We start from the raw sequence: 26,513 nt of genomic DNA on the forward strand, positions 1-26,513 counted from the left end.
TGTTAATAATTTCTTATGATTATAGTTTCAATCTGTCTTCTTTTTGTTGAATAACATACCTATGTGTTGTTGATTATGTATGGCTTAAACATGATGTAATACAGCCAAAATGAAAAAATTGTGAGAGTTCCAATTCTCCCTGTTGCTGTTTATTTTTAGTTTGCGTGGTCTTTCTGTGTATCCGGTTGTGTGCTAGTATCGGTTAATGATCTTGACTGCTGCATATTTCACATTTCTGTAGTTCCCTAAAAGGCTCGGAGCGGAAGACGGAAACACGTGTCCGCTTGTTGTGAGATCTGATTGGCTGCAGCCGGCTCGTTTTGAAAAAGTCATCTGATTTGAGGCGGAGGGAAAGTTCAAAAACTTGTAGCGACGGCAACAGTAAAAACATCACGGAGCAGCGAGCAACAATGATCCGACAAGCGTAAGTTTACTTTAGTATTTTACACGATTATGTTTTAAATAATTGCGAACGGAGCACATTACGTATACGTTTTATGCTCATGCTAAATGTGTTGCAGTTTACGGGCTTGTCAACGGATTATAATCAATGACGAGTGATTTAGCAAGCTAGCTTAGCCGTAACGTTAGCTGGAGGCTAATACGCCGTCTAGCCAGAGCCTTAGCTCTCACACCATCGCCTACTCAAATGGAAAGCTAATGCTAACAATACACTCTGCTAATGAAATGTGATTATTTTTTCAGGAAGTGTAAAACGCCCCGCAAGCCTCCTCCGAAAAAGCCTTCCAGCAACCAGAAAGACCCGGTTGGGGTGAGTGTTTGTTCAAGAACTAGCAAATAACACACATTGTTGCATTCTTTACTTCTGGGATGGGACATCTGAATGTTGGGCATTTATAAGCCCCTAATGTTGCATGATTTAATTACCTTATACTTGATGTTTTTTTACAAAAGGTGGGACACAACTTTGAGACTGTTTGTTTGAAGTTACAATCTACAATTGCACAATAATAAAATGGCCTTCAAACAACCAGACCTACTTTGTCCAATCTCTCAAGAATGTCTTACTAGGTAATTGTTTTGTCAAAAGACACTATGAACTAAGAGTAGTGAAGCAAGGCACATTCATTTAAATTATTTCAGTAAAAAGGCCATTCATAGGTATTTACATGAAACATCAAAAGCATCAACACATCAGCCAGTTGGAGAGACCCAGTATGTTTAAGGTTTGGTATTTTTTTGTTTGTCTTCTGTTTTTTCCTTTTTTAATTGAATTAAATCAGTGCAACTGAACATGTCCTCCTCCTGTGCTTTTGCTCAGGTGTATTGTCGTGTACGGCCCCTGGGTTTGGAGGATGAGGAGTGCTGCATCGAGGTTATAAGCAGCTCCACCATCCAGCTGCACGCCCCTGAAGGCTTCAAAACAAACCGCAATGGAGAATACAAAGAGGTAACGGACATTTTGAACCCGGAGTAGTTGTGTTTTCCCACCCATTGTTTTCATAATTAGGGTTTTCCCTGCTATTAAGCTAAGGAATGTCTTGTCCTTTACACAACGTGTAAATTAAAACCTGTCTAATTTTGGTTTTAAAGCATTCAGCCTGTCATAGTCTGCTTTTTTTATTGTAAAAGAAACTCATAAAAAGCCAAAAACAAACAATACATTGTATTATAAGTATGGTCTATGTTCCCATAGTCTTGTATGTCTTAGCCATTGTTTGTCAAGATTGATAAAAAAAACACATAAATGGCACATGTGAAATATTTCGGAAGTTTTGAGAAACGAGTGTTCAAATGCAATTTGTTAAAAACCAATATGATGAAGTCAGCCATATTCTTTATTGTAATACAGTTCCCCTCAAATGTTCCATTCTCTTTTGCTTCTCAGACTCAGTATTCCTTCAAAAAAGTATTTGGATTGTCAACAACTCAGATAGAGCTGTTTGAGCATGTGGCCAAACCTCTTGTTGATGACCTCATCCATGGAAAAAATGGTAAGAGAACTGGCCAGCTTCAGAAGAAAACACATTTTTACTAAATAATAACAGTTTAACTATTGCCAGCTGCCTCATTTGCATACAAAATAAGCGCAATTTTGCCTTGTTGTTGCAGGTCTGCTCTTCACGTACGGGGTCACAGGAAGTGGGAAGACGTTCACTATGACTGGCTCTCCGGGCCAGGGTGGTCTTCTCCCTCGCTCACTTGACATGATCTTCAACAGTATAGGACCCTACCAGGCCAAAAGATATGTAAGTAAACATTCAAGAACACTGTTGATCATCTGTTGTACCAACACTAATAAAGTAAATGCAATTGCTTTAACTAATAGTAGGCTGCCTAAACAATTGAAAATCAGCAAATCATTTCTAATTTCAGCTTATTTACCCAATTGAATTACTCCTGGGTTTTGTTTTTTTAGGTCTTCAAGACTGATGAAAAAAATGGCTTGGAGGTCCAGAATGAAGTCGATGCTTTGTTGGAGCGCCAGAGGCGGGAAAACAACATGCCTGTTCCTAAATCATCTTCTTCCTCCTCCAGGTAAGTCAAAGTCCTGTTAGACACCAGCATCCTGCCACAGTGTAACTGATGTATAACATGTGAGTCACTGCTCTGATTTCAGACAAAAAGATCCTGAAATTGCTGACATGATCACGTCAGCGGAGGCTTATAAAACCGACGCTGTGGATGAGGACAGCAGCTACACCGTGTTCGTCTCCTACATAGAAATCTACAACAACTACATCTATGACCTTCTGGAGGAAAATCAGGAGGATGCAATCAAACCAAAGTGAGTACAGGACATTTTAAGTAAAAGCAACATCATTCCGATATATAAACATGCATTTAAAGCCGGAACAGTTTGATGAATAGTGCATTAGCATCAAGTTTATTTAGAGTCCGAGACATTCAAATGTTATATTTACAGGTTAGTGCTTTCTTCGAAGTAGCTGGAAGGCAATTCCTGTATTTTTCTTTTTACTAGGTGGAATGGTGGAGGCACACCTGTGCGCCTGAACACTGAGTTCATGTATGTGACTAGTGAATACTCGCACACCACCAGATAGTAGCCTGATCATCTCTCTGTCACACAAAAATCTGTCTAGTTTTTAGTTTATCAATAGAACGTCGTCAACACCGGAGACATTTTTGACCATGTCATGGAAACGTCTTTATACTTAATACATTTAAATGGGTTATTTAGTGAACCAGGGCTGGATTTGAGACAAAAAAACAAATACTGTATAATTTGTTTATTAAATGATTTACAACATTTACTAATCAAATGTTAATGGCAAGTTCAAGTAATAATCATATGTTGCAAGCCTAAAGACAAAGTTCTGAAATGATTAGATACAGACAGACAGACAAAGTACTTTGCTATGATTCAATACTTTCAACTTTAATTCAAATAAAATGGTCTGATTTGAAGAACAAGTTAAAAGCTCAAAAGTGTTCATATGAGAATTGGCTAATTCTGCCACAGACACTTTTGGTCAATGATGATGAAATGAAGGTTTGTTACTTGGCCCTACCCAGGAAGTGTATTGACAGAGCGGCTGCACCAGCGAATGTCTCCAGTGTGGATGAGTGTTATTTAGTCCATTAGATCACCCCCGCTGCTGCTTGTAGTCTGTTATGGCAAAACCCCTGAATGTCCCCAAATCTGCTGTCTGCTGCTTGTATGTCGCTTAGTGATTGTCACTGATTGTTTCCTCATAGCTGAAATCAAGCAACATGTATCCCCCCCCTTCATGTTTGACGATCTGTTGCATGAAACTGAAATTTCATATTGTCAGTAAGTAACACTTTTATGCTCTCAATGTAGACCACCTCAGTCTAAAATCCTCCGAGAGGATCAGAATCACAACATGTACGTGGCTGGTTGCATGGAGGTGGAAGTGAAGTCTGCTGAGGAGGCGTTTCAAGTATTCTGGAGAGGTAAGTCGTCAGAAATTAATGTCACAGTTATGGAAATAAAGAAAAGAAAAATGTAGGAACAAATTGCACTGATGATTTTGGATTTTACTGACCTGGCATTGCTGGCCTCCGGGTTGGCTCTGGCCAGGAAGTGATCATATTTAATCTTCTCTCTGAGCAGCTCATTTAAGAATGTTGTGCTTGAAAAGCGTTCACAGTAGCTGAAACTGGTTGAAAAGTTGCCTATACTCTGTTGTTCCAGGTCAGAAGAAGAGGAAGGTGGCGAACACTCGTCTGAACAGAGAATCCAGCCGCTCCCACAGCGTGCTCATCGTTAAACTGGCTCAGGCTCCTCTCGATGCAGACGGCGACAACATTCTCCAGGTCAGCTGAATCTGAAAACTAATGTTTATTACTTAATCAAAGTAATGTAACCTTATACTCTATAACAAATGTTTTACACTGGACAAGAAAGCTGAAATGTCCTTTTTAAAAAAGAAGACTAACTTAAAGTGGACCTATCATGCAAAATGCACTTTTGTACGTCTTTTATACATGAATATGTGTTCCAGGGAACTCACCAAGTGTCAGAAAATACAACCCTCTCTCTTTTCCTCCGTACCCAAATCTTTAAAAAACGGGGCTGCAACGAGCGGATACAGATTCCATCCGAGCTGACGTCAGCCTGGAATAGTGTTGTTCACATGAGACGTGTCCGTTCACACGAGACCGCTCGAAAGCGTTGGAGACGCTGTAGTACATATGCCAGGCCTGTAAGTGGCGCTGTAGTCCTGCCACAAAAGCAGCACAGAAGACTTCCCGCTTATGGTTGCCATGGTTGCCCTTCTGTTTATTCTCCGCTGTGGAGGCGCTGGCTCTTTTTCTCCCTCCCAGAGGCAAGCGTTTGCTCCTGTTGTAATTCTCTCCGGGTAGTCCACCAGCAGATGACAAACACCCACCTCTCCGCCTCTTCCAAGGAACGAGGGGACCGTGTGGAAGAGTTTCAGTTGGATTTTTTTTCGCCGGTCAACATGTCCGTTAAAGTTTAAATCTTCCGGACAAAATTAGAAAAGTGCCGGTCAAAGGTCTTCTTTGTTATTTATTGAGCTTTAAAACAAATGAATAATGACTAATCATATAAGAATAAAACACGGAGGACAGAGCCTTTCTTTTCCTCCCCCTCTTCTGAGAGCCCAGCAGCTGATCTCCCTCTCCTGCAGGGGGGCGTGGTCAGCTGCAGCTAATTTGCATTAAAGCTACGTCACAGAATCAGCCCTTGCAAAAACAGGGCTGGAATAGAGCGAAATGAGGCATGGCTAAAATGCATGATCTGTTTGGTATTTTGAAAAAAAAACTTCACAGACATGTTTTATATAGGTATGGCCCTACAATATATTTTTCAAATATAGCATGATAGGTCCACTTTAAACGAGAACATTTAACAGTTCTCAACCTATTGCTGTCAAAACTTGTAGAAAAAGTGCTTGCATATTATTAAATCAAGATGGGTAGAGAGCAAAACAATGAATGTTATGTTCTACATATAAGGTTTTTACAAAAATACTATATTTGTATGTAACTCTTTTTGTATTTACTTGCATTTTGATTACTTCCTTTACTCAGTAACTGAATTACAAATTTTTTAATGCATTTTGTGATTTCTTTGTTACATACAATTCACTCCTGACGCTGATTATAAACCATTTTGATACTGAAGTGCTTTTTTGATTGAGTTTCTTCAGGATAAAAACCAGGTGACTGTGAGCCAGCTGTGCCTGGTGGACCTGGCAGGAAGTGAGCGCACCGGCAGGACGGGGGCAGAAGGCACTCGTGTACGGGAAGCAGGTTTGTTAATGCAAGAGAGAAACCATAACTATTGCTGGTGGCTGGATTACCTGTGAGATCTAACAACATTATCACCGCGCAGGTAACATCAATCAGTCTCTGCTGAATCTGCGGAGCTGCATGGAGGTCCTTCGAGAGAACCAGCTGTACGGCACAAACAGGGTATGAACCAGCAGATTAAAGCTGAATGCTGTCATCCTTTTTTACTGATGAATCATAGAGGTATGTTTTCTCTACAGATGGTCCCCTACAGAGACTCTAAAGTAACCCATCTGTTCAAGAACTACTTTGACGGAGAGGGCAAAGTCAGAATGGTTGTCTGTGTCAACCCCAAAGCTGACGACTACGAGGAAACATTGGTAAGTTCCTCCTGCAGCCTCACTGTGTCCTGTACGTTATTCGAATGAACGCTGACACTCAGGAGACGCTCTCTTTTCGTCTAGCTGGTGATGCGCTTTGCAGAGATGACCCAGGAGGTGGAGGTGGCTCGGCCAGTGGACCGACCCATCTGTGGCTTCACCCCGGGGCGTCGCCATAGAAACCAGGCCTTCAAGGAGGAACTGTCTCGCAAGCTGGACGAGCGTGGTGGTCCGCTAGGGGGAGGTGGGTTATGCACCGTTTATGGTGAATCTGACATTGACACTCTACTAGGGAATAATGTTGACATCATTTAAGGCGAGCCACATTGTAAGAGAAATCGGTATATATTTGTTCTCAAACAATTTTCAATTGGGAAATACTTTGTTTTAATGAACGGGAATCTAAACCGAATGGAGTATATACAGTACATTGAGTTATTTAAATGAATCATGTCAAACTTTATCACACGTTCTCATTGTTACACCTTAAAGGCCCTGTCACACTGTCCCGAAATTGACACCCGATGGACACACGAATATGGAATTGTGAATTTCGCACGAAGATGGCCCCGAACCACACACGAAGGCAACATTTACATTACATTTAAGACATACAACTGCAATGAAAGTACCAAAAACAATTATGTTACAGTACTATGATGCTGTACTGATATCTTCAGACTTTGTTCTTTACTTTATCCGTCGTTATATGTAGAAAATATTACGTTTTCTCCGTAATGTTGTTTCCATAACAACAACTTCCTGTCAACTCCTTCAAAATAATATATTATATCCTTTTTAGTTTCATAGAACACAAATTGGGTTATTTACATGATTTTGTTGTGCAATAAAACAACCCGATGGATACACGATAAAGGAAATGTTCAAATTCGGCTGTGATCGTAGCAACATCGGGCCATTCGTGAGGGCATCTTAAGCCATCGTTTGACCGCCGGTGGAGTTTCTCAGGCTCCGGCAGCAACTTCGTGAGCGGTGGCAAAATCTTTGGCATGCCAAAAAATTGCCGAAGGACCTTGCGAAGGTTCATTTTCGTGTTGAATTCGTGTGTCAATTGTGCCCTTCGTAAGGCCATCGTGAGGGCATCTTGTTATCATCGGTGCCATCGGGCATTCGCCCCGATCAGAGTGAGGGTGAATGCACCGATGATAACACGAAGATGACACGATTTGACAAGATGCCCTCACGAGTGCCTTACGAAGTTGCCGCTCACGAAGTTGCTGCCGGAGCCTGAGAAACTCCACCGGCGGTCATACGATGGCTTAGATGCCCTCACGAATGGCCCGATGTTGCTACGATCACAGCCGAATTTGAACATTTCCTTTATCGTGTGTCCATCGGGTGTCAATTTCGGGACAGTGTGACTGGGCCTTAAAGAGAAACCCTATTATTTGTAAATTATGAACAAAGAAAACAGCAGTTGTGTAAATTATTTTTCTTTCCCTTAGACTTGACCTCTGTTATAAACAACCTGGCACACAGCCTCCCCCCCCTCCCCTCCTGTGAGCTGACCGACCCCCACGATGACATCACGCTGCCCCGGCTGATGGAAGCCCTGCAGAACAGACACAGGGTCAGGCAGATGATGATTGACGATTACAACGAAGCAGGTGCCCGCTGACAAACTAGCTCAACCTCATCTAATGTCTTTCCCTATTTTTAAAATGGTGATTTCTTGTCTTGCCTCATGTTGTCTCCTTTGTTTTGTTTTAGCCAACAGGATGAAGTCAATGCTTCAGGATCTGGACAACAGCCAAATATCCAAAGACAATTTCATTCATGAACAAAATGGCAAACTGGTGGAGTTGGACAGAATCCTCCAGAACAGCAGGGCAGAGATCGAGCGCTTGGAGAAGAAAAACAAGATGCAAGAACACAAGGTGACAGAACACACTGAAACCTCACTGAAATATCTGATTTGTTTCGTCGATATTTGCTCAGTGTCTTAAACGTCCAATATGGCTTCTTTCCAGATTGACATCCTGCAGAAAACCACTAAAATCTATGAGGGTGACAAGCGTTCTCTGCAGACTGAGCTGGAAACCAGAGAGCAGCGGCTGCAGAGGGAGCAGTCGGAGAAGAAACGCATGGAGCAGCGCCTCAACGGCGTTGTGACGGATACCCAGTACAAGTGGGAGAAAGAATGTGTGAGTTGCTCCTCTTATCGTTTTCCTTACTCAGTCATATGAGGGCTAACGGGGTCAATGATGCAATGAAATGTAGAGGACAAGAGAAGGGGTCAGCTTAGCATTTCAAAATGCACTTGTAACGGTACGTCCACACGGCTCCGTCGCGTGCTTCAATGGAGACGCTTCCTATTCACTTTGAATGGGGTGACGTCAAGCTTTGCCGAACTGCATTGAGGTCGCGTCGCTTTGCCTCCGTTGCTCGCGCTGAAAGTTGAGAAGTTCAACTTTTCAAGCGTCGACGGAAGCGCTAGCCAATCAAATCATATGCCAGTACAAGCGCTAACCAAAGCGCGTGCTTGTGTGTCCGGGGCGGGAGATTAATGTGATTGGTTGCGCACCAGACACGCCCACCGGCAAGTTTCAATGCGTTGGAGCCGTGTGGACGTTACGTAAGGGCACATCATTAAATATGCATCATAAAGATCAAATGAGATACAATAACGTGTAAGATTAGACAGTTTGGTCTTAAAAAAAAAAATATACACAGTTTTGTTTGTCCTGTCAACTTTTCCAATGTTCATTTATACAATGAGTGTTTAACTTTCATTGTATAACCCTCGTGCTGCGCAGGACCGACGTGTCAACGCGATGCAGCTGGAGATGCAGAACAAGCTCTGGGTGAAAGACGAGAAGCTGAAGCAGCTCAAAGCCATCGTGACGGACAGCAAGACTTCAGGCCGTCCTGATCCTCCTCCGCGCCAGACGCAGCCTCAGAGACCCTCCAGAGAGGAACTTCCTCAGAGACCCTCCAGAGAGGACCGCCTTCAGGTTCCCTCCAGAGAGGAACGTTTCCAGAGACCCTCCAGAGAGGAGCGCCTCCCCGCCAAGAGATCCGCCTCGCCCTCACCTGTCCCTGTATGTTGTGTTAACGATGCACATCTAGAGCGTCTGCATAGCTGTTGATTTATTTATGTTGACTTAATATTGTTAGTTAGGGTTGACGGTTTAACAAAAATGATGTTCCTTCAGCTTTTCCCTGAAACTAATACCTTTCTTACCAGATTAACATGACTAACTAATCCCAATGTAAGTGCAGTACAAAGTCATGTTGAGTTGCATTGGAGAAGGGGCAAAACTAAGAATTATTTTCAGTGTTTATTAACCGATGATGTATACCAGATCTTTAATCTCAGAAAATTCAATTTGCAGCTAAAAAAGAATTTATAGAAAATGTAAAATAATAAAATAAAATAATTTTGTTTTTAAGGCAAAAACTCAATAGATTTTAGCATTTTTGCGCATTCAATAATCACATCGCTAAAAGGATTATCCCAACTAAACTGCTGGTGTAAAAGTAATTGGGTGATCAGCTTATTGTCACGGTTAAAAAATAGATGACTCTCTCTCGATTCTACTACAAAGGTAGAGAGTATTCTTATTCTGCGTTCACACCGGATGCGATGTTTGGGGGCGGCGCGATTTAAATGTAAAGTCAATGCAGAGATGCGGACAGACGCAAATTCGCTCCGACGGCGAGCATGACGCGGTTGATTTGAATGTCGCGGCGCGATTGAGGCGATTGGAGGGGGCCGCGACAACCGCTCGAGTTAAACATTTTTCAGCTCGAGCGTCAAATTCCCGTGACGCAATCTCGTGGTAGCCAATCAGCCGTGAGGATCTCAGCCTGCCGTCACTGACGTAGAACCACAACCAAAACGTTAGCTGTTAGCACTCAGAGCTCACAGCTCCTCATATCTGTTCAGAAACTAGACAAAACAAGTACAAACCACAGACTGTCTGTCATGGCGAATACAGTCGCTGGATTATTTATTTCTGTAGGCCGTTGTTATGAGTGTGGACGTATTACAATTTAATCACGGTAAAATGTGTTCATTTTGTTATAGTTGTAGCCAGCGTGTCTTGTTTGAATGATGCGAGTAAACACAGCTGACAGCCGCGGTGAAACTCGAGCGTTTAGAGCGAAGCGAATATTCGCATCACGTCCGGTGTGAACGCAGCATTAGGCTGTTGTACTTTGTGACATTATCTGTGCATGTTTCTGTTGCTGCGCCATACTTCTAGCTACTGTAACATTTCTATCTCCTGTGATTTCTTTGTACTAACTGTATGCATGTCATTGTGCGGTCTTCCCATGTTGCCACCCAGAGCCCTGTAGAGTCTCCCTATGTCAGGACAGATCCAGAGCCAGTCAGTGCCACTAGAGTTGAGGAAGTAAAGATGAACCCCCGGCCCTCCTGCCCCGTCCCGAGCAGCAGCGACTCTCTGTCTGTGGCTAACGGCGTCTCTACATGGGAGCAGCGGGCGGCCCAGGACAGCAGGCAGGGTTATCATTCTCCCAGCAGAGCCCCGTCCCCCGCCGGCCCCCCAGCCAGAAGAGCCCCGTCCCCTGCCTGCCCCCCATCCAGCCGGGCCCGGAGGAGAGCTCTGTTCCTGCCTAAAGAAGAGGCAGAGGCCCACTCCCCTAAAGATGATGTAGACTATATTGAGAGAAGCTACAGGGTCAGTGAGTCAGCTACAGGAAGCAGCTTGAGGTGTTTCAGTTAAATCTGGGGTCTGAAATCAGGCTATATATCTATGCATAGATTCAGCAATCCCTCTAAAGGTAGCTCTTATGAACCACTAGAAGTGTGTTGCAGGGTCTGTATCTGCAGAAGCAATTTCCCTTTCTTCGGGAACCTATTCAAAGTTAACGCTATCAGGTGCCAGATTGAAAGCACGCACCCAAGAGGAACGTATTAAAATAGGGGACACAGGGCAAAAAGAAGTTGCCAATAAAGTGAGGTGACACACTAAGCAGGTAAAGCTGGTTTAAAAATCAGTGCAGAACCTACTCTTATTCCCTGAATGTAGATTCTTAACATCTCAAACAATTAACCCAAGTCACGATGGATCATTTGCTGTTATTTGTATGTTCTTACTCTTCTTTCTTTAATACGATACACTTTATTGTCCCCGTAATTTGTTCTGGACTCCGTCCTGCAGTTCCGCATTTAAAATACATACACACATCATCACTCATACACCGTTTGAACAAACAAAATACACAGACCCACATACTGACAATGGCGGCCTATTGCACAACCCTCATGGCCAACATTTAAAAGTATATTACATTACATGTGACAGTAGGAGCTGGAATTCTGCGTGGGATCAGACAAATGTTTGTGCCTGTCTAATAATGGACTGCTCATATGTTTTGGAGAGATGGATGTTTTTTGACCCCCATCATTTTCATAGCAGTCTGTACCAGGCGAGCGATCTGTGACTGACTGCACAGTCAAGTTACCATACCAGGCAGTGATACCATACCTTATGAGGCTTTCTAACACTGCATGATAAAACACTAACATGAACTTCGGCTCGACTCTGTATGCCCGGAGTCTACACAAAAAATACAATCACTGTTGAAGTCTAGAGCACAGATCTTGAATGCACCCTCCAGCTGAGTGTATTATCTAGATGGACACCAAGGTACTTAATGTTTTTCTGCTCTAGACGACCACCCCGGTGCGGGCGCTGCACCGCCGCTCCCGCTCAGCCGGCGGAGAGAAGTGGGTGGACCATAAGCCCTCCTCCAGCGTCGACCTGGGGACAGTTCTGCAGCCCGTCATCCCCAACGCCATCCAGGTGTCCACCCCCAGTGAGAAGGCCCTGTCCAAGTGTGACCGATACGTGTTGACGCACCAAGAGGTCGCTTCTGACGGAGAGATACAGACCCAACTTATTAAGGTCAATACACTGCAATTTAAAAAAAAAGATGGTAATCAAAAGTTGGCACCGAATGGCAAATTGAAATGAATGGCAGTGATTGTGATGACTTCTAGAATATTACCACAGGTTATTTTGGTTTAACTTATCAAAAGTGAGTGTTTTCCATCATCTTAGGAGTTGGGAGCTGCTTAAGCTGTTTGCAATTTTTCTTTTCTGATTTTAAAAAAGAAAAACAGGCAGGTAAAGAACCGGCATTGATGTAAGGCTTTGGGTTGCTACAGTGATGTGGTGGGCATTATTACAATGCAACAATTAAATTCAGATTTGTTTAATAGTTAGCCTGTCCAGATCTTTATCCACTAGATCTGTCTAATTGTTCTGTAACCTTATTTCTCGAAAAGGAAAGTTTCTGATCTGTAAATATCCAAAGAAGCCAGCCTGTGGCATGTGAAAACTCAAGAGTTGTTAGCATGAAGCAAAGCAGTGGTCAAACAGATTTGAGACATACTACCATATGCTGCACTTGTTAAGTCACCGCTCTTGTGTATTTACGAATCATTATGGGCTATTACCTCGTACTTTTCTCTCATTTTTCAGGGGGAGGTTATTAAGACCCGAGGAGGAGGACAGTCTGTCCAGTTCACGGACATCGAGACGCTGAGACAGGAGCTCACCACCGTCCCCAGGTATCAGCCAACAGCCAGTTATCAGCTGCAGATTAGCCAGGTGTTATAAATGATGTTTCATTAATGTCACTTTACATTTGTGTCTTAAGGCTCAAAAGAAAGTCTTCAGAGGGAGCACCTGCCAGCGGAGAGCGAACAGATGGATCGTGGACTGATGTGGAGACGAGGGTAGGATGATTATATTTATGAATTTTTATAATTAATCAAATAAACCTCCATTGCATGTGTGTCTTGGTTTAGGAACCAGATGGATGATGGGATTGATTTAACTTTGCATAGAGGCAGATGTTCTCCTGTTATATTAGAAAATGTTATGATAATTGTATCATAATTAACCCACTTAGGCGCTACAAATTGTCATTAGGGTTATGCATGATTCTTTTCTCCATTATTCACTTAAAACTGTATATTCAATACAATTGTTTTTTAAATATATTGTAGCAGCTCAACAATAATCCAATAGTAAAAACTAACAATGCAATGCTAATAAACCATACATGATAAGCAGGGGTTCGTACGATCTTTAAAAACCTGTAAAATCATGTAAATTCCAGGCCCTGGAAAAGTTTTTTTTCTCAAAGTTTTGGAAAAGTCATGGAAATATAACTAAAGTTGTATCAAATATAATTTATATTTTATCCAATCGCCGAAATAGTAATACTATAATGATGATAAATACTGTATCATATAGTAATGAAATGTAAAATGGCAACAGTCGCAGTATTTAGCTGGTGAGAGATGTTTACAATCACGCCCTCTAGTCTACAGTGGCTTTAGCCTGTAGGAGCTACTATTTGATATAAGGCTGCCAAGATGCCAGGGAAGTGCAGTTTCCACAATGTATGGCTTCTAAAGGATAAGTAGCAATTGTGGTTATCAAAATACATTGACCAAAGACGTGCTAAATGCAAACTGTGTTGTAAAATATTCGATATTTCGAATATGGGCGAGGCTGCGCATGCTAGCCACATGAAAGAAAGAATAATTATTTTTTTTGGTCATTGAAAATGAGGTAAAGGTCATGGAGAAGTCATTGAAAATCATTGGTGAAAAAGTGTATGAACCCTGGATAAGGAAGTCTTACAAAAAATGATCACAAGATGTTTCTGATTAACCTTTACCGAGCCCATAATTGCAGCCCAATACAACATTAACAATTTATTTCAGGGCTTGTTTATTCATTAAAAAGTGAGTCAAACTCAATTTGCTTTAATCTTAGTCATGGTGTTGAATTTACTCTGACAATCCACCCTAGGTGACTTCATTTAGCAATCTCAACATTACATGCTAATGCATCTGGTGCTAGCTGCGCTAACGGATATAAGAAGAAGATGTTTCTACAACAAGGGTGGAGGAGAGCTCTCTACTGTCAGACTCTTTGAAATGCAATTTAATACCTCTGTATTATAGCAACAACAATAATAATGGCAATAATGATTGGGAGGGGGGGTGTGGCTGTTCTTATGTTCTCTGAGGGGAGGCTCACCTTCCCACACTTTGAAAACCCCTGCTTTAGATTAATGAGAAACTCCAGGGGATCTGGGTCCTAATCTTTGTTTTGTTCGCAGTGTTCTGTGGCTATGGAGATGAGGGCTGGATCCAACATGGGACCCGGCTACACACATCAGGGGATCACCAAGTAAGCTGTCATCTAAATCACTTTAAAGAGGACCTATCATGCAAAATTCACTTTTGTACATCTTTTATACATGAATATGTGTCCCCGGTCAGTGTGTGAAAAAGTACACGTCCCACCGTCCGGGACGTGTTATTTACAATATCGGACAAGTAGATCTTTTAATTGACTTGTCCGGCGCACAAGTGACGTTTTTCGGCCTGATTTATAGAAATTATTGATACATTCAGTTTACAAAAGGCAGAACTCATTCGCAAATTGTACATGTTCGTTTAGAAGTGTTAGTTTCGGTTCTGTTTGTCGATTCCTAAGGAAATGCATCTTGCCGCTTTCTGTACAGTTAGGCGGGGCGGGAAGTGTAGCACAGTGGCAGGGTTGGGAAGCAAAACTCGGTTCCGAGTAGGAACAAATAACAATTGTCCGGTACCGGGATTCATAAGAGTTGTGAGGACAGGAGGCGAGGCCGAGCCCCGCGGACTGCAGCTCTCTCTATGCTCCGTATCAGCTGATCGCTGCATGGTGCAGCTCAGCATCTCTCTCTCTCTCTCTTTCTACACACAGCAGATCCGCTGCCCGTTTAACAGCCTCATCTTTGTCAAACTTTCTTATGTTCTTTCTCTAACACGTAATGAAGGTTATTAAGCGTTTTAGCTCCCGTGTTGTTAATATTGACCGCCATTTCCTTTATGAAGTGAAGCAGCCTCCCTGTCTGTGTCCTCGCGCTGTCCTCACATCCCCGGACCCCCAGACTCGGAGGAGCAAAGGGATGTCAGTATTGTTTATGAAGCAGGGTATAGAAAGTACATTATTGAAATGAAAATACTATTTATTTACTTTTACAAACAGTGAGCAGCTGGGCAGCTGCAGCATGTGTATTGCAGGACATGTGTAAGCGTGCAAGCGTCTTTGAGTTGTAGAAAAGCGCTAGGCCTATAAATCTAATGTATTATTATTATTATTAGGCCTATGTGTTGGACATGTGTGGTTGGACTGTGTCTCGCAGGCAGGTTGCAGTGTAACATCAGAGGACACTGGGCCAATTGTACATTCTCAAACTGCACCACTTAGAACTAACTAAACAATGCAGAGATTATTTTTATATAATTGTATTTAATAACCGTAAGAAATTAAACAGTATGAAGTGATTTGTAAATAGGAATACAGATTTCACTTAATGTTTTCATAAATATATTTTTCTCCCAGTTTGAATTATTTTTACCCTCTCAAAGAACCGGAATCGAGAACCGAAAATAACTGGACTCGAAAAGCAGAACCGGAATCGTTAAAATCCAAATGATACCCAACCCTATGTGTGATGCAGTAAAATCTTACCGCTCACTTACGTTAGCAGTGTCGTAAAAACCGTGGGAAAATGTCAAATACGATGGCGAAGAAGAAGATTCCAGTGGCCCCAATTTTTGTCCATTCTGGACAAGTGAAAAATGTATTCGGACAAGTAAATTGCCAAACTCACTTGTCCATGGACAAGTACTCTCTAAAAACTTTTTCTCACACTGCCGGTGTTCCAGGGAACTCACCAAGTGTCAGAAAACACAACCCTCTCTATTTTCCTCCATACCCAAATCTCTAAAAAAGGGGCTGCAACGGATCTGATAAAGACTGATCCAGATTTGAACACTGTCCTGGTCAGTAAAGTGGCGCTACGGCTATTGGTCAATTCTCCACCTATCAGGGGAATGAGAGGTTGGGCCACGGCCGGCCATTGCTGCTGGAGACGCTGTAGTACATATGCCAGGCCTGTAAGTGGCGCTGTAGTCTGCCACAAAAGCAGCGAAGAAGACTTCCCTTGCATGGTTTCCATGGTTGCCCTTCTGTTTATTCTCCGCTGTGGCTCTTTTTCCTCCCTCCCCGAGGCAAGCGTTTGCGCCTCCTGCTTTAAAACAAATGATTAATGACTCTATATAATCATAATGTAAGGGATAATGTGCAGCGACGCGGTCATTATGGGGAAAAGAACACCGACAGGCTGATCAGGAGCCCGACACGAAGCGGAGGGATCTAGATCGGCATTAAGGCACATTATCCCGCTTATTACATGGCCACATTCTCAACAAAGTAACGACATGACTCCCAATATTTATCGAAATGCTTTTATGGATTTAGAAAATGATTTAAAAAAAATAGTTGTATTGATTTAAATTGACATGCATCCGCTAAGAAAAATAGTCCGTTGTTACTGTTTGAACTAACGTAGCAACGGCAGGAACTGCTTCGATAGTGTTTTTGAGGAGCTTTTTGATTACAGATTTGAAAACATCGTTGCTTGCTTTAAAAGTAGCACAATGCATGATGTCAAACCTTGGAAAGTATCTAGATATCCCTGCCCTAATGCCAAAGTAACTGGCAACTGAATATGTGTCGCCGTTTGATGTCTATGTCTGGACCGCTGCGTAAAAAGGAGGGTTTCTGCCCCGTTACTTCTCTTCTTACTTCTATAAGAATAAAACACGGAGGACGGAGATCTCTTTTTCTCCCCCTCTTCTCCCCGCTGCAGCCTAGCAGCTGATCTCAGAGCATGCTCCCCTCTCCTGCAGGGGGGCGTGGTCAGCTGCAGCTCACAGAATCAGTCCCCTGCAAAAACAGCGCTGGAAAGAGCCAATAGAGCGAAATGAGGCATGGCTAAAATGCAGGATCTTTTTGGTATTTTGAAAAAAAACCTATATTTATATACTTTATATAGGTATGGCCCTACAATATATTGTTCAAATATAGCATGATAGGTTTCCTTTAAGATATACAATTACATATTCAGCACAGTATTTTATTTAACTGTCTTCTTCTTCAACAGGCGCAGAAAACCCTAAAGCAGCTTCCTCCTGAGACCACTCCCCTCACCTGGCTGTTGTGCAATAGTCTGAACTTTTTATATTTAGCTCTAGTGATGATATTTAAACATTTTCCATGCTTTATCTATATATATATATATATGGGTCACCAAAGTTGTTTTGTATAAATAATTATATGCTGTGTTTTAACCCATAGAAAAAATGTTGTGATTCAGTCGAGGTAGATATTAGTAACTGCTGCTGAAAAGAGTGTGTGCACATTTGTGTGTCACGTGGTGTTACTCGGCACAGGAGGAGTCGTTGTGAATCTGCCACAATGATGATTTTACTACCTACTCTTTCTGTGGGGAATTATAGAGCTTAAAGTAGAGTTTGATTTATCCAATTCTTTTTCAATTTCTTTCTTTATGAAACTGATCTCCTGCTTTCACTGTAAACTTAGGAATAAAATTCCTTTGAAGCCGCAGTTGGTTGTGTACACTAAATTGAGCAGTGGCGGCTGGTGGAAAATATTTTTGGTGGGGCTGTTGATATAGTGAGTAAAACATTTTTTTTTGGGAGAAATTACCCCTTAAATTAGGACTTCTGGTGATGTAATGGCGCGTTTCCACTGCAGCGCGGAGCTCGCTTTAAGCGTGCCGAGCCGTGCGGGGCCCGTTTTGGGTTGCGTTTCCACTTGGCCTAGTACCGGCTAGCGGGTCCTAATTCACAGTTTTTCTGGCCCCATAAAATCGTGGTTCTAGGGCCAGGAACAACCAGGCTGAGTCGGGCTGAGTATGCTAAACTAGAGAGAGAATCGCTGGCAAGGGGGTTACAACTACAACAAGATGAACATATTTGACCGTGATTTAATTGTAATACACGTTTCAAAATGATGCCGAAGTAACAGCATACTGATACCGGTTAGTAAAAACCATGAATTAATGCTTTGACAAGTCTGCAGACAGACGGCAGGCGAAAAACCCTTTTTAAAATGCGTGTTTTCTAAATGGAGCTTGGCTAAGCTAACGTTATATATGCTCCGACCGTCCACACTCACAACAACGGCCTATACAGACATAAATAAACCAGCGACTGTATTCGCCATGACACAGGCAGTCTGTGGTTTGTACTTCATATCATGTATCCCCGTCACAGTCCACGGGCACATCGTATCTGTCCCCGGCTGTTTAAAGAAGCATGGGAAACAAAATACAACATTTACCTGTTTGCATCCAGCTAGCCATGCCTTTCTGGTGTACCAGCTACGTGAGATGTCTTTTTCACGAGCTTGCTGCGATATATACAAATCGGGTTGGTCCGGTCCAAGGTCTTTAAGCAACAGTTTATCTCCCAAACTTCTCCTCTCGAAAGGATTGGAGATTAGCTCTTGAACGGAATTGGGCGGGGACCAAGGTCCGGAGACTCCACCTGCACATGAAGCCATCCTCATCAACTACTGCCGTACTGCGTCTACCCCACCGGATACGAGTCACTAGTGTCCAAACTACTCACAGACTGGACCGGGCGCTGACATTGGCGCCCGGTGATCATCAGATTTGACGACGCTGAAATTATGTTTCGGCATCATAGTTTACAGATAGCAACAGTCAGCTGCTAGTGGCTGCTGCTGCACTGGTTGAGGGCTCCTTTCTTACCGCCCAGACGAGAAAGGGTAATGACCATAGACATATAAAGGTAATGACCAGGGGCGTCGCCTGGACCTGGAAACATTCGGGGCTTAGCCCACAGTGGCGGCGCTACAGTCGAATTTTCTACAATTTCACATACACAATTGCGCCATCTGGTGTCACAAACGTGTGCCTGCATTAGCTTTGTTACGGCAATGCATTGTGGGAGATTCTCATAGCACCTGAGGATCACTTGAGGGTAAGGTGCCTGTATTATCTCGGTGGACAAAATGTATGTTTTTATTTTATAAGGACAATAACGTACTGTTGTGTTTGTTTAGTTTAATGTTAATTGTGTAATGCTCAGTCACAGCAACATGTTTTTTGTGTGATTGGCTATTTGTTTTATATGATTTATCAACATGATCATCAATAGCTAATCTGAGCTAATAAGCTCATGTGAGCAGCATGGTGCTATTTCTCCAACAGCACCCAGCTCACGTGTCCTTTTATGCTGTCCATTGAAATGCAGGTATGTGAGTTTTGTACACCAGTTTATTTATGTTTAATGTTTCACATTGCTCCACATGATGCCTCGACTACAAAGTCTTCCATGTTTCTACGCTTCTTCCTCTGTGTCACAGTTTCGGGAATATCAAGATCATTGCACAGGGCCTTGGTCTTGTCATAGACCTCATGTGCTTTCTTGTTACTTCGGTAACTTTTCAGTGTGTTCTCAACTGCTGTTTTGTAATCTACTGCCTGCACCAAGTCAATTGTTTCTTTCTGCAGGTATTTGTGCAGGCCCTGAGTGGTTGAGAGCAGTGTCTGGAACATGACAGCATGTAGATGGTACTGAATTTTCAAAGCTTGCTTTCCAGTCCCTTTGCTAGAGGGGCTAAAGGCTCCCTAAAGTCTTGATCAAAGCAGGGAGGTTTTTGACATGCCCAGCGAACAAGTTTAATGTTTCACATTGCTTGTGAAAAATATACTACCACTATACGATCACTGATGTTTTGTTGTTGACTGGACACTTATTTTGTAAAAGAGATAGCATGAGAAGATCTCTCAAGCAATGCAGCTCACGTGTCCTTTTTATATGCTGTCCATTGAAATGCAGGAAAGTAATCAGCTCTGAGTGATCTGTTGACGAGCGGACACTACACCGGAGTTACATAAGCAGAGATAAAGTGCTATTTTGGGGGGAACTCACCTCCTCTGGGGTCCCCCAGGAAGATTTTTTTTAAATATTGAAGTTAAAAGCATCAATCTTGTGCACTTTGAGAGCAACATTAAGAGATATGGATACATCTCTCAACACCCATATGTCAAAAAGAAATCAAAGAATCAGAATCAGAAACGGGTTTATTATTTAAAAACACTTCATTTTCCAATTAAATCATAAACTGTCAAATTATTAGAAGTTGTTAGTAATCAGATTAAACAGAACAAAGGGATGGAAGGAGGAAATAATAATCCCTCATCTCTTGCTGTTTGCGGTTGAAATGATCTCTTTTGCTGGCCAAATGGAAAGCAGTGATGTCTCAATTGCCTTGGCCCTGTATCTGCAGTCCCTAAATCAGTCATGTTACCCATTGACTCTTGTCTGTTCTGGTGTTCCTGTTCATTGTTGTCTCCATTGTTGTTCTTGTCTGTTGTATCTCCTTCTTGTGTGTCCCTTTCTCCTGTTCTCCTTTCTTCATCCTCTACTCTGTTTGGCTCATCTGTGATGACTGTGTAGGTAAACACAAACAAGTATGTAAGTCAATCAGTTTCCAGCTCTGTCAAATAAATGAATTTCAAGATACACACATTTGTCTTCATTAAAATGAGTGTCACCACACTGTCACAAAATGTAATACTAACCAATTGAAAATAGTTAAATGTACATCTCTTGTAGATATCACTGTTAGAGTAGTTATCTGCCAATAGGACAGAATCATTCCTATACAAATGCAGTTTGAGTAATTCACTTAATATATTTACTTAAAACTTTAATATAGTCATTTTCACTTAATACTCTAATATAGTCATCTTTCTGCATTCAACACTAAGGAAAGCTGTACAATTTGACATGATAATGAGGAAAAAAGGCCTCCGACAATGCAGATATTTTTGGATCATATCAATTTTAAGATGGGGGTCAAGGCTTAATATTTGGGAGCATAGTGTCCCTTCCCCCTTTCAGGAGCCCCACTGGATTAGCTTTGATCTGAAATATTTGTATAAAAAGCTTGTTAGCTGGCTGTCCATCTCATAATGTTCACATAGAAACTAGCTGTCAATAGGAAATATCAATCAGAAGAATTATAATTTCTTGCAAAAATCTGTCACAAAAGAGGTTGCACATTTAAATGCAGGTGTTGTTATGGCAACGTCAGTGGCCAAACAGCCACATTTACTGCTGCAAATACGTTCAAACATGCTGTCGACGTAAAGCAGTGGCATGCCACCATTTCAGCTGACTTTTTCTCAGAAATACTGTCACATAATATCCATATATTTCAGTGCTAGGTTGATGCTTAGCTAAGCTAACTATGAAACACTTTAACTGACAGGACTCCGGATCAACTGTGTAATGTAAGGTAGCTTCTAGCTTCATGTCGAACACAGACAGTAAGTCAACATTTCCCAGAGAGCTTTCTTTGAAATCACCAGGTAACGCTAAAAAACACAACATTTAGATTGTATGACAAAGTGTTTATTTAATATATCTGGCTAGCTATAGCTACTTGCTAACGGTTTAGCTTACCCGCGCGATTCAAAGTAACGTCAACGTGGCTATAATTTATGCTTTGCTTACATGTTGACATAACTTGTAAGTTTACTGACATGTACATACCTTGTTCACCTGGCTCAGGTGGTGGCTCTGGGGTTGTTGTGTGAGCCACCATTTGAGAATTGCCGTCTTTTTTATTAAAAAAATGTCTAATGTCCATCTTCAGAAACTCGGCGTCCGCGGCTGAAAGTTTAAACACTGTCACAGAGGAGAGGTACGTACCTGTCACTGTCAGCCAATAAAACAAGTTTATTTCCATGCAACTCTCTGATTGGTCTGATGGTGTCTTGCCTCTGTTGCATTCACCGAACACGGGAAATTACAATCCTGCCGTCCTCTAGGTAAAGTACGGTTAATGTATTATATTATTGAGGGAGAATTTGTCCGGGGCTAAAGAAAAAACATCCGGGGCTCCAGGCGACGCCCATGGTAATGACACCTGGGCAAGGCCAGGCAGGAAACATGTGACTTATCAGTAACTTTAGACATCGTCGTAACACAATTTAAACGAGATTTTATTGTAGATTATACATTTTACTGATACCAATTATATCATATTTACCTTGTTTATTAAAAATAAAAGAATATTTTTTTAAATATATATTTTTTGTATTTATTTTGTATGTGGGAAGAGGTGGGGCGGCCGCCACTGAAATTGAGTATATCGCAGATGTGACTACAGTGTGATGCTCCATGCAAGTGGAGCTATGATATATGTGAACACTAGATGGCAGCACAGGTCAGCGGTACATCACTCTGGAGGAAAAGTCAAGGCACATGAGGTCTGCCTGCTATGATGAGACATCCTTTATACAACACTATCCTGTATTCACATTATGAACATAGCACATTTGTATTTCTAAGGGGAGATGCTGTGCTGCTTTATTACAACACATTAGCAGAACTTAATAAGGAGCGACTGCCCGTTTATTCTAAAATAATGCTTGAAAGAGATTTAACATCCCGTTAGAGCTCTGGGCAAAGAGAAGCAATATTCTGTCAGATAAACAACGTCTGCTTTCAATTACTTGGCTGAAATTGCTTTCCTGTGCTCATGCTTGATTACATATTCATTATGTTAAACAAGACACAATGTATATACATCTGCATTAAACTAATCTGGTTGGATGCCTTTAGGTTAAGTCAGCTGGGTCCCCGGTTTAACAAAAAAGAACAGTTTTAACTTTTTCTTCATACTTAGACGTGAGGGCAATTGTGGAAAAAAGTAGCAATACTGCACCATAAAAACACTTTTAAATGACTCATTATGTAACAAACAAGCCTCTGTTATATTCGATTATCCACTTTTTAAAAATCTTTTAGCAACTTTTGATTACTTTTAGGGGGAAATTGAATTGTAAACGATACATCCTATTTTATAAGTGCGTCATATTTTCGTATGTAAGAATAGTGATCTAAGCCAATTAAAGCAGTGATCTTTAAACTATAACTACGTTTGTCAAATAAACGAGCAAAGTAAAGCAGAATGTAGAGTAAAAAGGTGAAGTAGCATACAATGGAATAAGTCAAAGTTAAGAGTAAAATTAAGCACTATTTGTATTTTTTGTTTTGTTTTGGGACTATAACTTTAAATTATTGAACCACCACTATGACTCATGTCAAACCACTGAGAGGACTGTGTGAGAAAACTCAAATTGAAAACTGCAGAAAGAGTCCAACATGAAATGTCCAGTTTCACTAGCTCTTATCAGCTGAGCATCAGCGGTGTAATGAGCGTCTGAAACTCGAGGTACCGTCATCCCAGCTTTGAGTAGACAGTTGAAAACTCATCTAGCACCAGTCTGGCTGGGTTTCAATTGGAAAGCACTGGAGAGTGACTAACATGGAGCCTCTTGGAGAGGGTCAAGAGCCCGGAGCAACCAGTGGCCATTAAATTCACTCCTATGAGATATCGAGTGCTTTGCTTTCTGACCGGGCTCTGTTTGGTGTGCAGCACCACACTACCATCCCCAGCTGCTCACTGCAAGCCCTCCACTGCCAAGTGGCGCCAGCATTATAAATATGTTATTATGGAGAGCCTGATCAACATCACCAGTTTCAAAGAGACAATTGAGGAAAATAAATGAAAACTGCACAAAAAGGTCTTCAACAAACATAACCAGAGTCTTAGAGACAACGCTGTTCATATGGTAAGAATACATCCTTCTGCATTAGAGCTTCAGACTTATAATTACGCGTTATGATTATCAATGGTATTAAAACTGCTAGAGGGAATTCTGATGTTCTACTTGAATACACACAGTCAATTAGACCATCAGATTTAAGAAGAGCAAGCCTAATTGCAATGTTTTTATTGACGCTCTGCTCGAGTGACTCTGATAAAGAGGTCTTAAGCTGCCTTTTAGATGGAATCATTTTCACATCTGTGATGCTGATGAGAGCCGTAATGATTCAGAGGCTCAAAATCAGTCAACAATTTCCCCTGCCATAATAATCATCTCATCTGATTCAAACGTTAACATTTGTATTCTAAAAATATGTTATTTACTCACTGGTGGCTTTTTAATATAACTTGAACCTGAGATAACCATTTTTAGCATATAGACAAAGTTTGACCTTTCAAGTTCATTTGGCAAACTTTTTAGCAAACACTCAGCAGACACTGAAAAACATTTGGAGTCAAGTTTGTGTCCAAATTCAACACTCGCTCCTCTGGGAAATTTGGAAATGTAATGCTCCACTATGCTCATCAGTTAATTGCTAACTTTATCTTTCTGCTGTTTGGTGTTGAACAGGAAGTGCACAGAGAGTTATTATAGACAGCAGCTGCATGCTTCAGCTACAGAAATAAGGTGAGAGTGAATCAAACAGGAAAGTTGCTGGCCCAAAAATTAAAACTGATTTAAAAAGACACATTCTCTTTTAGGCTGTCAGTAAAACCGACACATTTCACGCTACACAGTCATGTGATCTATTATAACTATGAAATATTTATTATAACAGCTTAAAGTCGATATTTAGTTTTGGCAAATTTCAACTTGAGCAGCAGGTTCATGACCTTTTTCTGCTCACATGATTAACACGCTGTACTGAATGCGTCTGTGAAAAGTGGGCACGAGTTTAAATAGGTGTGATGAAAGTGTAACTCCATCCAGTAGCACTCTAAACTTGGCTGTACGGAGCATTTGAGGTATGATGGCAGCTTCAGTTGCTTCCAAAGCTGTATCATAACACTGAATGGTTGCTGATTTGAAGGGCATGTCGCAGCAAGTACATAAATCACTGCAGCCACAGCTGTCCTTTAAAACCAAAACCCATTACAGCGTTTCCTGCCTTCCTTCAGTGGCCAGGATAACAATTCCCTGACAATGAAACCCAATTAGTGGGAAACACAAGTAAATACTGCATGAGAGCTGAGCTTTGCAAAGCAGAAGTCAGAGGGGGACCTGAACGCTACGTCTTCATATGTCGAGGTCGCGGCTGCCTGCCAGATAAATGTGTCGGGCCAGGAAGATATGTGAATGCAGATGAGTGTTGACAGCCAGTCAATTGTCATTCAGCCCATCTCCCAGCCTCTCGAGACTCATCTGGCTTTTTTTTTTCCTCCTCCTCGCCGGGCTCCTCTTCACTGCCGGCTCACCTCACGCTCCTCTGCCTAATGCATACTAAAACAGTTCACAGTGGAGGCATGAGGCATGAGGCGCCGTGTTAAGCAGTAAAAGCTCCCACGCTCTCTTTCTGCTGGTGCGGCTGTGACGAGCAGATGGGTCAAAGAGTCACAAACCTCGCAGAGACTCCCGGAGGTAAAGTTTGGTTTTTCAGCTGTTTAGAAAGCACATTGGACGAGAAGTGCTCTGACCCTTAAGCGCATGTGGTTCAGAACACCTCATTCCATCTGCTTCCCTCCTCCGCATGCTTTTCAGAGCGATGTCACTTAGCTGCTCCACTCAGACTCTTTGAGACTACTTCGCTGATCTGATTTCCTACTTTATACTTTTGATGACCCCCCCCCCCCCCCAAAAAAAAAAAGATGGCTAAAACAGATGTCACTGTCCATATTATTTTCTGATGTTATCATTCAGTTGATGGAGAATCCATTTGTCCTTGTGCTTATTGTTGTGGTTACACATCAGCACTGAGGGACTTGACCTCTGACAAATGTAATTCAAGACATGACTGATTTCTTATTGAAAATATTGGAAGCTAGTGTTGTGTAGGCTCATTTTAGCCAAATGGGGCTGAATAGTGTTTTTTCCTCCCTGTCTTTGTTCTTGGCAGCAGACTAAGTGCTTGCAGCTGTCAGTAGAGTGTATTCTGCTTGCCCAGTGTATGTGGTTTGGCTGCACTTTTATCTGGCTGAGTCCCTTCTGTGGTGACAGTATGCCATGACTGATTTCCGTTGACTCACTTTCATTGTAACCACAATGTGTCCCTCACAGAGAAATCAGACTGCTTTTTTTACAAGTAGTTGATCTCATCTAGTTAACGCTGCGGCGAAACCGGGCTTTGCGTGCAGTTGGCTGATTATTTAAGCAGCGCTCCAAGCAGTTTGCTGATGAAATGAGATGGGAGGATATGCCAAAAATGATTGGACTGACAATAGCACAATGCAGGATGATGTATGACTAAATGGTATTTGGTATGTGGTGTAGAGTGACTCAACTTTCTCAAATCACATGAATCCTCTAGCCTGGGTTTTGCAAGTACTGTACCAAAAATGAAATGAGCGTTAAAAACACCTTGTATGAACACGCTAAATGATATCTGCGAGTCTGTTTGCTACAGTGAGAATGGCGTTTCAAAACCTTTGTCCTGCCAATGCTTTCATGCAAATTACTCACACTGGAGCCAGCTTATCTGTGAACAATCAAAGGTGGCATTTGATAGAGGGTGAAATAGCAGTGCATGATTTTCATATCTGCATAAAGCTCAGTCAGGTCTCCACACACACAATCCCACACAACACAAAAGCCTCTTTGAACACTCATATCAGCTGTTTATCTTAAAATAGTCTCTTATCCAGTACCTTGCACATTGCACTTTGTAAAAGGTAGGCAATTACACATAGAGCA

At 41.9% G+C, this 26,513-nt stretch overlaps 1 protein-coding gene and 1 non-coding gene across 3 annotated transcripts; both read left to right on the plus strand.

Moving 5' to 3' along the window:
- The first annotated feature begins 307 nt into the window (after positions 1 to 307).
- kif23 (kinesin family member 23) lies at positions 308 to 17,557 on the plus strand. Of its 2 annotated transcripts, XM_034204917.1 has the most exons (24): positions 308 to 424; positions 706 to 772; positions 1,283 to 1,411; positions 1,850 to 1,955; positions 2,074 to 2,210; positions 2,381 to 2,499; positions 2,582 to 2,749; positions 2,945 to 2,989; positions 3,788 to 3,900; positions 4,142 to 4,263; positions 5,622 to 5,724; positions 5,807 to 5,886; positions 5,964 to 6,083; positions 6,168 to 6,327; positions 7,550 to 7,711; positions 7,815 to 7,981; positions 8,075 to 8,248; positions 8,861 to 9,145; positions 10,397 to 10,750; positions 11,747 to 11,980; positions 12,560 to 12,648; positions 12,738 to 12,816; positions 14,217 to 14,287; positions 17,094 to 17,557. In XM_034204917.1, the coding sequence occupies exons 1-24, from the start codon at positions 411 to 413 to the stop codon at positions 17,107 to 17,109; spliced, it is 3,114 nt and encodes a 1,037-aa protein (XP_034060808.1). In that variant the 5' UTR covers positions 308 to 410; the 3' UTR covers positions 17,110 to 17,557. The 2 variants fall into 2 exon arrangements, with proteins under 2 accessions (XP_034060808.1, XP_034060807.1); XM_034204916.1 differs by lacking the exon at positions 10,397 to 10,750 and having other exon boundaries at positions 317 to 424.
- On the plus strand, positions 3,964 to 4,060 carry LOC117539018. Its single transcript, XR_004567928.1, has one exon. It is a non-coding gene; the product is annotated as a Z30 small nucleolar RNA (small nucleolar RNA).
- Positions 17,558 to 26,513: the final 8,956 nt, after the last annotated feature.

Source organism: Gymnodraco acuticeps, unplaced genomic scaffold, assembly GCF_902827175.1.
Source record: "Gymnodraco acuticeps unplaced genomic scaffold, fGymAcu1.1, whole genome shotgun sequence".
Lineage (NCBI taxonomy): Eukaryota > Metazoa > Chordata > Actinopteri > Perciformes > Bathydraconidae > Gymnodraco > Gymnodraco acuticeps.

Coding starts and splice junctions, on each gene's coding strand:
- kif23 (XM_034204917.1), top strand. Junction 3,901..4,141: donor GTTTCAAGTATTCTGGAGAG/GTAAGTCGTCAG, acceptor CTGTTGTTCCAG/GTCAGAAGAAGAGGAAGGTG. Junction 7,712..7,814: donor TGACGATTACAACGAAGCAG/GTGCCCGCTGAC, acceptor GTTTTGTTTTAG/CCAACAGGATGAAGTCAATG.